Source organism: Myotis myotis, unplaced genomic scaffold (assembly GCF_014108235.1).
Source record: "Myotis myotis isolate mMyoMyo1 unplaced genomic scaffold, mMyoMyo1.p scaffold_m19_p_3, whole genome shotgun sequence".
In the NCBI taxonomy this organism is placed as follows: Eukaryota; Metazoa; Chordata; class Mammalia; order Chiroptera; family Vespertilionidae; genus Myotis; species Myotis myotis.
In genome coordinates this window covers 86,288,056-86,303,077 of record NW_023416335.1, presented here as the reverse complement: position 1 = coordinate 86,303,077, position 15,022 = coordinate 86,288,056, and the positions used below count along the sequence as shown (strand labels likewise).

At 43.7% G+C, this 15,022-nt stretch overlaps 1 protein-coding gene across 1 annotated transcript in view; it reads right to left on the bottom strand.

Moving 5' to 3' along the window:
* The window catches only part of CDADC1 (cytidine and dCMP deaminase domain containing 1), an 89,286-nt gene that overhangs the window by 49,250 nt on the left and 25,014 nt on the right, over nucleotides 1-15,022 (bottom strand). The window contains exon 5 of the mRNA XM_036298918.1: nucleotides 4,819-4,996. Within this exon, the coding sequence (XP_036154811.1) occupies nucleotides 4,819-4,996 (178 nt within the window). The remainder of the gene's footprint in view (nucleotides 1-4,818; nucleotides 4,997-15,022) is intronic.

Below are 15,022 nucleotides of genomic sequence, written 5' to 3'. Positions count from 1 at the left end.
AATTTCATGCACTGGGCCTCTAGTATAAATAATAATTTCAATCATATTATTCCTGCTCAAAAATCTTCAGTGGCTGGCTCCACATTATCTTATATAGGATTTACAGGTCAATTAACAGAAGTGATAAAGTAAATATCCAATCTGCCCAGTTAATTGGGAAAAAAAGAAAAATTGCTACCATCATCTTACCTATCTTCTCTACTGTAACTGCAGGGTAAAGACTACAGAATCTAAAAACTATCATAGATATCCTACAGCTTAAAACACTTGTTGCAGGCCAAGAGACTCTACCACTTGTAGCTCAAAGGCATTGCCTTCACCAGGGACTAATCATTACTTTTAAGACTTTGATGTAAATAAAAACAAAACTAGTGAAATAAGCCAGTCAGAGAAAGACAAGTACCACACGATCTCTCTCACTCATATGTGGAATCTAATGAACAAAATAAACAAACAAAATAGATCCAGGGACATTGAAGCATGCAACAGACTGTTGAATCTCAGAGGGAAGGGGGACAAGGGAGCAGGAAGAGTTAACCAAAGAAAATACACACACACACACACACACACACACCCCATGGACACAGATAATAGTGCAGTGAAGGCCTGGGGAGGGGGTGGGAGCGGGGTGGATGGGGGTCAATGAGGGAATAGAAAGGAGGACATCTGTAATACTTTCAACAACAAAGATAAATTTTTTAAAAAAGAAAAGAAATACTGACCCCCTAGAACCTTGCATTTCACAGCCTGATGACCCCACATGTGCTATCTCCCTGACCAGGATATATTCCTCCTCCTCTACCTTTAACCCAACAAGATACAGCCTAAGCCCTAGCCTTTCATAACATGCCACCCTGAAGAGATCACTATTTCTCCTCTAACCTATTACTTACAGCCCATCTCATTCATTTGGTGCTAGATGATGTGCTCCATTGTTATTTTTAGCCGCCAATAACTCCTTGAGGAAAAGGATTGGGGACTATACCAGCCTTTCCCCCCAGACGCTCTCCAAAGGAGGCTTCTTTACAAAGGCATGTTTGATCATTTCCTTTGGTAATTGAACTCAAACTCCAGTCTCTCTCCTTCACAGAAGTCTGGGAGGTGGGGCTGAAAGTTCCAACCCTCTAATCACTTGGTTGGTTCCCTGGCAACCAAGACCCATCCATAAGGGTTTTCCAAACATCACTTCATGAATGGAAACTCAGGTGTGGTTGAAATGAATAACAAAAGACACCTTTATCACTCATCACTCAGTAAATTCCAGTAAGGTCTGAGTTACGTGGAAACATGCCTACCTGTTGGCCAGTTATACCTGGGAACAAATTAGTGGCCAGGATGGGCGTGGTCACTGCAAGTGCACAAAACCTAAATATTTAAATTTATAAACAAAGATGTGAGCTCGTGCGGGCGTGCATGCTCTCTCTCTCTCTTTTACACACACACACACACACACACACACACACACACACACCCGCGCGCACGCGCGCACCAGGCCCTCTTGGGACTTCTGTTACAGGGGCTGCCAAGTGGGACTCCCACAATGGATTAATGGACTAAATACTAAAGTATACTCCACGGCAACATGGAAAGGAAGCTCTGTACACTGGACCTGCTTCTGCTTTGCTGAACTCCCAGCTGCCCCTCTTTCAGAACTGGCTTGGGGAAATGGGACACTGCAACTTAAAAAATGTAACCTCATACAAATAAAGCCTTCTCCACATCCCATCCTCCCAGGGGGCTTCTGAAAATGCTTACTTCAGCAATACCCCAAGAGCCTCACTCCCACTCATGTCTGGGAAATCTGGCCACTAATTCCTCCTTTAACAGCAGCACCTATGTAAAAGATGTAATATTTTTGGTCTGGCTGATGTTGCTCAGTGGTTGACCATTGACCTATCAACCAGGAGGTCAAGGTTTGATTCCTGGTCAGGGCACATGCCCGGGTTGCAGGCTCGCTCTCCAGGTAGGGGATGTGCAGGAGGCAGACTATCAATGACTCTCACATCATTGATGCTTCTATCTCTCTCCCTCTCCCTCTCTCTGAAATCAACAAAAACCTATTTTAAAAAGAAGATATGTTTTAAATAGCAGAATGGTCTGAAACTTACCTGGGGGCGAAAAAGAATCATGATTACAAAGAGTTCTAGTGAGTAGCCCTGTGTGACAGAGATGGAAAGCTATCCTACGTAATAAAAGCCTAGGTGGTGTCACGCCCTCGCGCGATGCCGCACAAGATGGCCACATGCACAGTAGAGGCGGGGCCCGGCGGCCGCTCTGCACGGTGAGGCCTGGGGGTCCCACAGCTCCGCGGAGCACCGAGGAGGCCAGTTCCAGAGTCTCCACCGCTCGGGCGGAGGAGGTGGGTCCTGGCGGAGGAGACAGGTTGTGGCAGGGGAGGGTAGTTGTGGGAGATCAGGCCGGTGGCAGAGGGCAGTTGGGGCGATCAGGCCGGCAGGGGAGCAGTCAGGCATCAATCAGGCTGGCAGGGGAGCAGTTAGGGGGCAATCAGGCTGGCAGGCAGATGCGGTTAGGGGCAATCAGGCAGGCAGGCGAGTGGTTAGGAGCCAGCAGTCCCAGATTGGAGATGGTGCAGGCTGGGCTGAGGGACACCTCCCCCCCGCGGCACGAATTTTGTGCTCCGGGCCTCTAGTATATTAATAATTTGTGTTTATCCTTTCCAAAATGTAGTCAATGGGAAGCAGCTGCCCAGTCAGGAACTACAGTTCCCACAATGAATATGAACAGCAATGATGCATGTGACTTCCCAGCCAGGATTTGTTTGTTAGTTAATCCTCAGCTGAGGATATTTTTCCATTGATTTTTAGAGAGAGTGGAAGAGAAGGAGGGAGATAGAGAGAGAAACATCAATGTGAGAGGGACACATCAACTGGTTGCCTCCATACATGCCCCGAACAGGGCCAGGGATGGAGCCTACAACTGAGGTGTGCTCCGGACCAGAATCGAACCCAGGACCCTCCAGTCCGCAAGCTGACACTCTATCCACTGAGCCAAACTGGCTAGGGCCCAGGCCAGGAATTTTAAGAGCAGGTATGCCTTCTCTATTTTCTTTCTCAGTCTGGATGCAGAGGACTAGGGATGCAGGGCCGTTGGCAATGACAGCAACAATACCACAGGAGATACCTAGGCCCATGAATCAACCACACGGAGAAATGTGTCTGCTGTTCAGCAACAACTGCATTGGGATATTACCGTAGTGCCCCCTTATCTGCAATTTTGCTTTCTGTGGTTTCAGTTATCCACGGTCAATCACTGTCTGCCAATATTAAATGGAAAATTCCAGAAATAAACAATTCACAAGTTTTAAATTGTGCGCCATTCTGAATAGTGTAATGAAATCTCTCCATCCCACTCCATCTCATCCTAGACATAAATCATCCCTTTGTCCAGTATCTCCACTCTGTGAACGTTACCCGCCCACTAGTCACTTAGTAGTCGTCTAGGTTATCAGATCTACTATTGGCAGAATCATTGTTATCTATCACAGTGCTTGTGTTCAAGTAACTTATTTTTACCTATTAATGGCCCCAAAGCACAAGAGTAGTGATGCTGGCAATTCAGTTATGCTAAAGAGAAGTGGTAAAGTGCTTCCTTTAGGTGAAATGGTATGTCTGCATAGGAAAAAAACAACATATATAGAGTTTAATATGGTAGTTTGAGGCATCCACTGGGCATCTTGGAACATATCCTCCATGGATAAACTACTCTACAGGGGTTATAAATGCCTAATATATTAAGCCACTGAAATTTTAGTGTTTTATTTGTTACTAGAGGCCCGGTACATGGATTCATGCACTGGTGGGGTCCCTTGGCCTGGCCTGCAGACATCCCCCGAGGGGTCCCAGATTGCAAGAGGGCGCAGGCCAGGCCGAGGGACCCCACCAGTATATAGTTGGGGCGGGGGAGGGACCAGGCTCCAGGGCATGTGCGGCCCATCTCGCCCAGTCCCGATCAGGGCCAGCTGGCCAGGGAGGGACCACGGGAGGTTGGCCAGCTGGGGCGGGACCGCGGGAGGGCTCCAGGGCATGTCTGGCCCGTCTCGCCCAGTCCCAATCGGCTGGACCCCAGCAGCAAGCTAACCTACTGGTTGGAGTGTCTACCACCTGATGGTCAATGCATGTCATAGCGACCAGTTGAACAGTTGAACAAACGGTCTGACACTTAGCATATTTGGCTTTTATTATATAGGGCTAGAGGCCTGGTGCACAAGTTAGTGCACAGACAGGGTCCAGCTGGCCCATCCTGATCGGGGCCAATCGGGCCGGGCCAACCAGGGTGAGGGGACGTGGGAGGTTGGCCAGCAGGCCCCACCCCCGATCAGGGTAGGGGGGCCCACGGGGGACCAGGCCAGCCAGGGGGAGGGGCCGCAGGTGGTTGGTGGGCCGGCCCCGCCCCTGATCAGGGTGTGGGGGCCGATTGGGGGTGGAACCAGCTGGGGGGATGGGCCGCAGGCAGTTGGCCAGCTGGCCCCACCCCCAATTGGCTGGAGGGAGGGGCCGTCCCCACCCCCTGGTCAAATTCCCAGTCGAACTCCTGGTCGAGGGGACAATTTGCATATTAGGTATTTATTATATAAGATAGCAGCTCATTTCAGTCTACTATTACATGAAGTATCATCTAACTAGTTAGTGACAGAGCTGAGACCAGAATACAAGCTGACTTCTTATAGTATATAAAACTATCTTTAGATATATATATATATATTTCTGAAGTACCTCTGTGGTACTTATACAATTTGTTTCCACTGACTGTTCTCAGATAAATGTTTGTAATCCCCAACAAAGCCTTATCTACACTTACCATTTACAATCATTTTCAAACAAGCAGAACATGGTTTTCTGGAAAAATAAAGATCACAGTTTTTCAGCCTTGACCCATGTTTTATAAGAGCAATTTTCCCAGCATGTAACTCTTCACTCGAACAGTGAAGATCAACAATTTTCATGTTTTTCACCACCACAAGACCAGTTTTCTTCACCTACATTAAAACACAAAATAATAATTTATTTAGTTATAAATGCTAAGGATGATATCATGGATTATACTTTATTTACTAATAACATAAAAATCTGTTTCATTCATTACTTGAACAGGTTAAACAAATGCATATTTTTCATTAGGTCCCCCAAATTTTTTGAATATTTAATACTAGCTTTATACCAGAAATGTTCTAAATTTACAATTTCTTAATCAAATAAGCATTTAATTCTCATTAATAAAGTCCTAGTGAGAAATGAATACATTTTGACCTAGTAAAAGGCAAGACCCAAGTCAATTCAACTTTTTTTTCTTGTAGCATCTAGTCTAGGACTATTTTTAGTATTAAGCTTCTAGATGGTCATAAAATAAATTTGGAAAGCTGATTTTACACATGAATAAGTAAATCCTGGAAAGTTTACATGACTTTCTGAAAGACCCACAGATGGTAAACAGCAGAACTAAAGGAGAGGTAGCCCTAATTTTTAAAATATTTAAAATACTGATTAAAATTCTCAACTTCTTTCATAAAAGCAATTTTTAACACTATGGCAGTCTAGATAAATGTGGTTCCACTTCCAACAAATATATTGATTATTTATAATAAAAGAATGTTTTTAAATGTATAGTCAAGCTGAGAAGAATAAAAAAACATACTTTGGGTATTAGAAAGGCAGCGAGAGCTCAAAGGCAGAGCAGTAACTGCAGCATTATCCCACCCACAGGTGGTGGATGGGGCTAACTCTGCTTTTGTCCTGAAGGTTGCAGCTCTTAAGAGTTGTTACTTTAAACCTAAAATGTTCTAACTAATACAGATACTAGTCAGAAAAGCTGGTGTAACAATATTACTATCAGATAAAACAGGCTAAGACAAGAATCAGTCCTATGTAAGGCACAAAACAGTCTCAGCTGTTTTCAGTGTAAGACTGCAGTTAGGCAAGTAAACCTGATCCTTGGGTTCTGGAGTAATTGTTACAATATGAGGGGAACTTGTTTCCCTACTCCCTTTCAAAGCAATTTTACTCTCAGTTATATCCAATAGGACACATTTAAAATCATTTTAAACATCAGACCAACGTTATATTAACTAAAATAGTCAAGTTTCAGTTTCAGCTATGAGTATAAATGTTTGACACTATGGAGAATATTTTGTAAAATGCCTTTAAAAAGGTATAAATAAGATTTTATAGAATTCCATTTCTAAGTTAACCAACCATGTCCTAAACTATAGCAACATTTAAAAGGAACACAAAAATCTTTCAGTTATAATATTTATAACCAAAATACATCTATTATATTAAAGATCTATATTGGCTTTTAAAATAAGCTTTAAATTTACTTTGAATTTGTGAACTCTTTCCCTTCCCATCCCAAAACTTTCTGGAGTTTCATGTTTCTCAATTACAAAGTATATGTTAATATCTACTTCTGAATACTTCCAGCAAGTGTTTTTGGGTTTTTTTAAATTGTAACTTAGGAGCCCTAGCAAGTTTGGCTCAGTGAATAGAGTGTCAGCCTCTGGAAAGAAAGGTCCTGGGTTCAATTCCAGTCAGGGGTGCATACCTCAGTTGCAGGCTCAATCCTAGCCGTGATTGGGGCATGTGCGGAAGGCAACCTATCAAAGTGTCTCTCTCACATCGACATTTCTCTCTCTAACTCTCCCCCTCTCTTCCACTCTCTCTAAGAAAAAATAAAATTGTAACTTAGGAAAAGAACTGGTGAGGCCTTATCAAAAGATGTTACCATGCAAGAGCTCATTTTATTAAACTGAACCAATTGTGACCAATGGAAATGGCTGCCATTGTGATTTTAGTTTTAGGTTTTCTGTTAAGTACACAGAAATAAAGCCAGAAACCTTGACCACAAAAGACTTTTAAAAAATTGTTACTCATAACCAATTTATTTATTTTTATTAGAACAACCTTTTAAAAGATCCAAGTTTATCACTTTTTAAAAATATAACTTTATTGTGGAAAGTATTACAGATGTCGCCTTTTTTCTCCTCATTTAACCCCTCCTCCCCCCTTTACCCAGGACTTTGCACATTATTGTTTGTGTCTAGGGTTATACACATATGCATAAAATTTCCTTGGTTAATCTCCTGCTCGCCATGCCCCCTCCCCCCTCATCTGAGATTTGACAGCTTATTGCAAGCTTTCATGTCTCTGGATCAATTTTGTTTGTCAGTTTTTGTTCATTAGATTCCATACATAAGTGAGATCATGTGATACTTCAATTTCTCTGACTGGCTTATTTTAATTAGCTTAATACTCTTCAGGTCTCCCCATGCTGTATCAAAGGATAAGAGAAATACACACACACACACACACACACACACACACACACACACACACACATACACATATATTAGAAGCCCTGTACATGAAATTCATGCATGGGAGGAGGGGGTCCCTCAGCCCGGCCTGCACCCTCTCCAATCGTGACCTCTCAGGGGATGCCTGACTGCCTTTCGCAATCCAGGACTGCTGGCTCTTAACTGCTCACCTGCCTGCCTGATCGCCCCTAACTACTCCCCTGCTGGCGTGATCGCCCCTAACCACCCAGGATTCCCTTCTCTGACCAGTTGCAGGCACCTGGGACCCAGGCTTCCCTCCCTCTGGCCAGCCACAGGCACCCAGGACCCGGGCCGGCTTTGCCCGGGCAAGCCACATCCGCAGGGGACCGTGAGTGGGCAGCTTCGCCTGGGCCACAGCTGCAGGCACCTGGTACCTGGGGCCTGACGGTTTGTCTCTCTTCCGGGCCGTAGGCGCAGAAGCTGGTGCCCGGGACTGCAGGGCAGGCAGCTTGTCCCTCTCCCGGACTGCAACCTGGCTGGTCGCCATTCTTCTCTCCCCAGTGTTGAGTGTTTGAGCCCTTAGGGTGTGATGGCATTAGGGCGTGATGACCATTTGCATATTAGCTCTTTATTATATAGGATTGACTTTAGAGGGAAGGGAGGAGAGATAAAAACATCAATGATGGGAGAGAATCACTGATTGGCAGTCTGCTGCATGCCCCACACCGGGGAGTGAGCCTGAAACCTGGACATGTGCTCTGACCCATAATCAAACTATGACCTCTTGGCTCATAGGTAGGCACTCATCCCCTGAGCTACAACGGCCAGGCAAAAGAAACTTCTTTTTTATGGCTGCATAGCGTCCCATTGTGTAAACTGTACCACAGGTTTATAAATCCACTCTTCTACTGATGGGCACATGGGCTGTTTCCACATATGAGCTATTGTAAATAGCTCGGCTAAAAACACATCGTGCATATATTCTTTCTGATTGGTGTTTCGGGTATCTTAGGATATATTCCTAGAAGTGTGAACAAACAGCAGTTCCATTTTTAATTTTTTTAGGAAAATCCACACTGTTTTCCATAGTGGATGCACCAGTCTGCAATCCCACCAGCAGTGTACAAGGGTTCCCTTTCTGCATATCCTCACCAGCACTTGTCATTTGTTGATGGTAGCCATTCTGACAGGTGTGAGGTGATCTCATTGTAGTTCTAATTTGCATCTCTATGATGATTAGTGACTGTGAGCATTTTTTCCTATGTCCCTTGGCCATCTGAATATCCACTTTGGAGAAGTATCTATTCAGGTCCTCTCCCCATTTTGTAATTGGATTGTCTGTCTTCCTTTTCTTAAGTTGAGTTACCAGTTAATAATGGCAGATATTGTAATCAAAGAAAACACAGTAACTTCAAGAGAAACATCAAAAGTGCTTTATTTAAAGTAACGTCCATCACTAGCTACACATTTCCCCCATCTTTCGGGTAATTTGTGGATACCGTCCCAATAGAACTTTTCTTGTTTTGAGGCAAACCATTCAGAGACCCAATTTTCCACTTCTTTGTACGTTTTGAAGTGCTGCTCAGAAAGTGTGTGTGCCATCAATTGGAACAAGTGGTAATCTGAAGGAGCAAGGTCTGGTGAATATGGCGGGTGGGTTAATACTTCCCAGGCAAGATCTTTTAACGTGTCTTTAACTGGTTTTGAAGTGTGTGATGGTGCGTCATCATGAAGCAAAATTACTTTGCTGTGTCTTCTGGAACATTCTGGTTGTTTCATGATCAAAGTATGGTTCAAATTGATTATTTTTGTTGGTAGTGATCAGTATTAACGGCTTCACCTGGTTTTAGAAGCTCATAATACACCACACCTTCCTGATCCCACCAAATGCAGAGCATTGCCTTCTTTCCCAAGCGATCTGGCCTTGCAGTAAATGTTGATGGTTGACCTGGATCAACCCATGATTTTGTGCATTAGGGATTCTCAAAATAAGTCCAGTTTTCATCGCCAGTCACAATTCGATGCAAAAAAGACTTTCTTTCGTGGCGTTGAAGCAACATTTTACTGGTGACTTTTTGGTTTTCCATTTGTCTTCCAGTCAGTTGATGTGATACCCATTTTCCTTCCTTTAAAATCTTTCCCATTGCTTGTAAATGATCGGAAATTGCTGAGCAACGTTTAATCTTTCTGCAAGTTGTTTTTGAGTTTGACATGCATCTTCATCCAATAATGCTTGTAATTGTTGGTCTTCAAACTTTTTCAGTTGACCTGGATGTTCTTCGTCTTTCACATCGAAATCATCACTTTTAAAGCGTTTAAACCAGCATTCACAAGTATCTTGAGATGGAGCATGTTCACCATAGCTTCCTGAAGTATATGCTAACTTTTTCTTCAAAATAAAGTAGTGAATTAAAACTTCCTGCAAATGCTCTTTTTTTGGCACAAAACTCAACATTTTTTTTGGAATATATTTTATTGATTTTCTACAGAGAGGAAGGGAGAGAGATAAGAGAGCTAGAAACATCAATGAAAGAGAAACATCGATCAGCTGCCTCCTGCACATCTCCCACTGGGGATGTGCCCACAACCCAGGTACATGCCCTTGACCGGAATTGAACCTGGGACCCCTCAGTCTGCAGGCCGACGCTCTATCCACTGAGCCAAACCGGTTTCGGCAGACTCAACATTTTTAAGCATAAAAATATCTATGATGTTAACACCTTCAGCGAATTTTACATATGAGGTTTTGAAGCTTGCTGTCAATACAAAACAGCATACATATCAAATCGCATATATATCAACATGTGTAACTATTGAAAAAAATCGGCATTATTAACTGCTACACCTAGTATTTTGGAAATTAACCCCTTATCAGATGTATCATTGACAATTATGTCCTCCCATAGAATGGGATCCCTTTTCATTGTGTTGATGGTTTCTTTTGCTGTGCAGAAGCTTTTTATTTTGAGATAGTCCCACTTCCCCACCCCCACCCCCTTTCTTTCCCTTGCCTTAGATGTATTGCTATGAGAGATGTCTGGGATTTTGCTGCCTATAGTTTCTTCTAGGATTTTTAATATTTCATGACTTACATTTAAGTTTATCCATTTTGAGTCTGTTCTTGTGTGTGATGTAAGTTGGTGGTCTAGTTTTTTTGCGTATACCTGTCCAATTTTGCCAACACCATTTTTATTGATTTTAAAAAATCTTCATTGTTGAAAGTATTACATATTTCCCCCTTTTCCCTCATTGACCCCCTCCAACCCACCCTCACCCCCCACCCCAGGCCCTCACCACCCCCCTGTCTGTGTCCATGGGTTATGCATATATACAAGGTCTTTGGTTAGTTACCTCTCACCCACCCACCCTCCCCTGCCTTCTCTCTGAGTTTCTGCACTCTGTTCCATGCTTCCATGTCTCTGAAACCACTCCATTCATCAGTTTATTAATTAAATGCCACATATGAGTGAGATCATGTGATACTTGTCTTTCTCTGACTTTTTTCACTTAGCATCATACTATCCAGGTCCCTCCATGCTGTCTCAAAGGGTAACAGATTATTCTATTTTACTGCTGCATAGTATTCCATGGTATGGATGTACCACAACTTTTTTATCCATTCATCTACTAATGGGCACTTGGGCTGTTTTCAGATCTTAGCTATTGTAAATTGTGCTGCTGTGAACATAGGGGAGCATACATTCTTTATGATTGGTGTTTTGGGTTTCTTAGGATATATTCCTAGAAGTGGGATCACTGTGTCAAATGGCAGTTCCATATTTAATTTTTTTTAGGAAACTCCATACTGTTCTCCATAGTGAATGCACCAGTCTGCATTCCCTGCAGAAGTATACTAGGGTTCTCTTTTCTCCACATCATTGCCAGCACTTGTCATTTGTTGATTTGTTTTTGACAGGGGTAAGGTGATACCTCATTGTCCTTTTAATTTGCATCTCTCTGATGATCAGTGACAGTATTTTTTCATATGTATCTTGGCCAACATCATTTATTGAAGAGACTGTCTTTACTTCATTGTATATTCTTGCCTTCTTTGTCCAATTTTTAAAAATATGTTTTTATTGACTTCAGAGAGAAGAATAGGGGGAGAGAGAGAGATAGAAACATTGAAGATGAGAGAGAATCATAGATTGGCTGCCTCCGGCATGCCCTCTACTTGAGGATCGAGCTCATAACTCAGGTATGTGCCCTGACTGGGAATCCAACAGTGACCGCCTGGTTCATGAGTTGAAGATCAATCACAGAGCCACACTGGCCAGGCTCCTTTGTCAAATATTAATTGAGAGTAATGTCTTGGGTTAATTTCTGGGTTATCTGTTGTTCCATTGATCTATATGCCTGTTCTTGTGCCAGTACCAGGTTGTTTTGATTACAGTGACTTTTTTGTTTTTGTCTGGGAAGCTTTTTATTTCACCATCTATTTTGAATGATAGACTTACTCATAGAGTACTCTTGGTTTCAGATCCTTATTTTCATTACCTTGAATACTTCAGCCATTCCTTTCTGGCCTACAATTTCTGTTGAGAAACCAGCTGACAGCCTTATGGGAGTTCCTTTGAAGGTAACAAATTGATTTTCTCTTGCTGCCTTTAAGATTCTCTTTTTGTTTTTAATTTTTGGCATTTAATTATGATATGTCTCTTTAGGGCATGGGTCTCTTTAGGTTCTTCTTGCTTGAGATTCTCTATGCTTCCTAAACTTCTGTGAGTTTTTCCTTCACCAGGTTAGGAAGTTTTCTGCCATTATTTCTTCAAACACTTTCTCCATTCCTTGCTCAGTTTCTTCTCCTTCTGGCATTCCTATTATGCAAGTATTGTTACATTTCATGTTATCCCACAGCTCCTTAAGTTGCCCTCCTGTTTCTTTGTTTTTATATTTGTATTGATTTCAGAGAGGGAGAGAGAGAAAGATAGAAACATCAACGATGAGAGGGAATCATTGATCAGCTGCCTCCTGCACACTCCCTACTGGGACCAAACCCAAAACCCAGGCATGTGTCTTTGACCAGAATCAAACCTGGGACCCTTCAGCCTGCAGGCAATGCTCTATCCACTGAGCCAAACCAGCTAGGGCTGTCCTCCTGTTATTTAATTTTATTTTTCTTTTTGATCCTCTGATTGAGTGATTTTTTTCTACCCTGTCATCCAATTCACTGATCTGATCCTTGGTTTCCCCTAATCTGCTGTGTATTCCTTCCAATGTGTTCTTTTTCTTTTTAATTTTATTTATTAAATTGATTGCAGTGACATTGGTCACCATGAACATATAGGCTTCATGTGTGGGTTTCTATGCCAATGTGTTCTTTATTAGTGCTGTCATCATATACGGTTGGTCTTTTTTCATGGTTACTATGAAAAGGTCTTCAACAGATAGGGCAACTGCCTTCCCCCAGGAATAAACCACCTACACAGCAAAGGTCCATGGAGAAAGACGTCCTCCGCAGCGTGAGGGAATGACTCAGCACAGGCAAGTGGGGTGGCTGCCTTCCAAGCTCCAACCCTAGAGCCCCCAACCATGGACTCTCCACACACAGCTCCAGTCCACTCTGCCCTCCCTCACTCAGCACAAGGTGAGTGGCTGAGCATGAAATTTTGTGCATTGGCACTTTTAAGTACAGGGCGTCTGCATCTCCAACCATCTCTGGCTACCAGAGAGCAACCCTGGTGCTTTTCAGAGCCAGATGTTCTGTGGGCACCTTTCTCAGTTCTGGCTCTCTGGGCTGGGGAGTCCAGTTTGGGTTTTAGACCCTAGAATTCTTAGTGGGAACCTCCCACAACTGAGATATCCCTCTGGACCTTCAGCCACTGTCTGTGGGAGCCCGTCCAGCCCTTTCGCATCTCTGCATTTCCTACCAGTCTCTATGCAATCTCCACTTTCTGTCCTCGGTTATCAGGGTTCTCGCCAGCTAGTCTTCAGTTTATTTTTCAGGGTGCTTTTCTCTATTTTAGTTGTATTGACAGTTTGGTCCTGGGTGAATGTCAGTGTAGCTTCCACTTACTCCACCACCATTTTTAATCCTCTCTGGTGTATTCTTTATTTCTACTATGTCATTCTTCATTTCTGACTGGTTGCTTTTCATAATTTCTATATTTTGTTTATGCTGTTGAGCATCCTTATAATCATTACTCTAAACAGAGTTCAGAGTCTTTGCTTATATCCATTTCATTTAGTTCTTCTTCTGGAGAATTCTCTTGTTCTTGCATTTGGGGGTTGTTTCTGTCTCCCCATTTTGGCTGCCTGTTGGGTTTGTTTCTATGTATAGGTTAATCTGCTATGACTACCAGTCTTGGTAGGGCGGCCTTATGTAGTAGTTGATCTGTGGAAACCAGTAGTGAAGTCTCCCTGATCACCAGACCTGGGTGCTCTAATGTTCCTGTGTGCGTTGTGTGGGCTCTCCTGTTGTACTTGAATCTTGATTGCTATTGTCTCATTCATGTGTGGGCTCGACCCTCAGGCTGGCTGAGAGTGAGGCCCAATTCCCAACACAGCACGCAGACTGCTGTGCAGGTGCTTATCACATGAAGTAGCATTCACCTCAGCAGTGTTTGGAGCCTGCCAATATCTCCCTGATGATATGAAGCTTTCTGAATCCTGCTCTGTTGTCTGAAGCTGACCACTGGGTTTATTGGTTTTGGACCTCTTCAAAGAGTCTCTGGTACAGGCCAATGTCAGACACTATTTGTGACTAGCCCTGAGTACCCTATTTGAAGCTATCAGCGATCCACAGCTGTGATTCCCTCTGCTGGGGCTGGGTGCATTTGGAAAGGACCAAGATGCACACTAAGGTCTACTTTTGCTAGCCCCACGTCCAGAAACAGATCCAGCACAGACTCAAAGCACCCAGAGATCTGTTCCTGCCTGCAGGTTGATTATTACTCTCAGTCACTTAATGAACCTCAGGCTGTAGACCACAGGGTGCAGCGAGGGTTTCCAATGGCTGGGGCAATTGCTTCCCCCCACGCTATAGCTGCCTTGGCAGTAAAGTTCTGCGTGAGAAAGATGGCCTCTGAAGTATGGAGGAGTGACTCAGCACAGGGATCCAGGCGGCTGATCCAACTCTGTACCCTGAGCCACCAACCCCGAATTCTCCTCACACAGCTCTAGTCGACTGTCCTCCCTCTGCTGAAGCCCAAGGTGAGTGGCTGCACATAAAATTTTGTGCATTGGCCCTTTAAGAGGGTGCCTGCTTTTCCAGCCATCTCTCCCTGGTAGACAGAAGCACCATGGCTTTTCCAGCCAGATGTTATGTGGGCACCTTTCCCAGTTCTGGTTCTCTGGGCTGGGGAGCCTGGTTGGGGGTTTAGACCCCAAACTTCTCAGGGGAAACTCCCCACAGCTGAGATATCCCTCCCGAACTCAACTGATGCCTGTGGGAGTCCAGCCAGCCCTCTCGCAACTCCACAATTCCTACCAGTCTCGATGTGGCCTCCTCTTTACATCTTTGGCGATAAGGGTTCTCTTCAGCTAGGCTTCAGTTGGTTATTCAGAATGATTTTTTTTTTTTTTTTTTTTTTTTTTTTTAAAGATATTTTTATTGATTTCAGAGAGGAAGGGAGAGGGAGAGAGAGATAGAAACATCAATGATGAGAGAGAATCATTGATTGGCTGCCTCCTGCACGCCCCCTACTGGGATTGAGCCTACAACCTGGGCATGTGCCCTTGACTGGAATCGAACCCGGGACCCTTCAGTCCCCAGGCCAATGCTCTATCCAC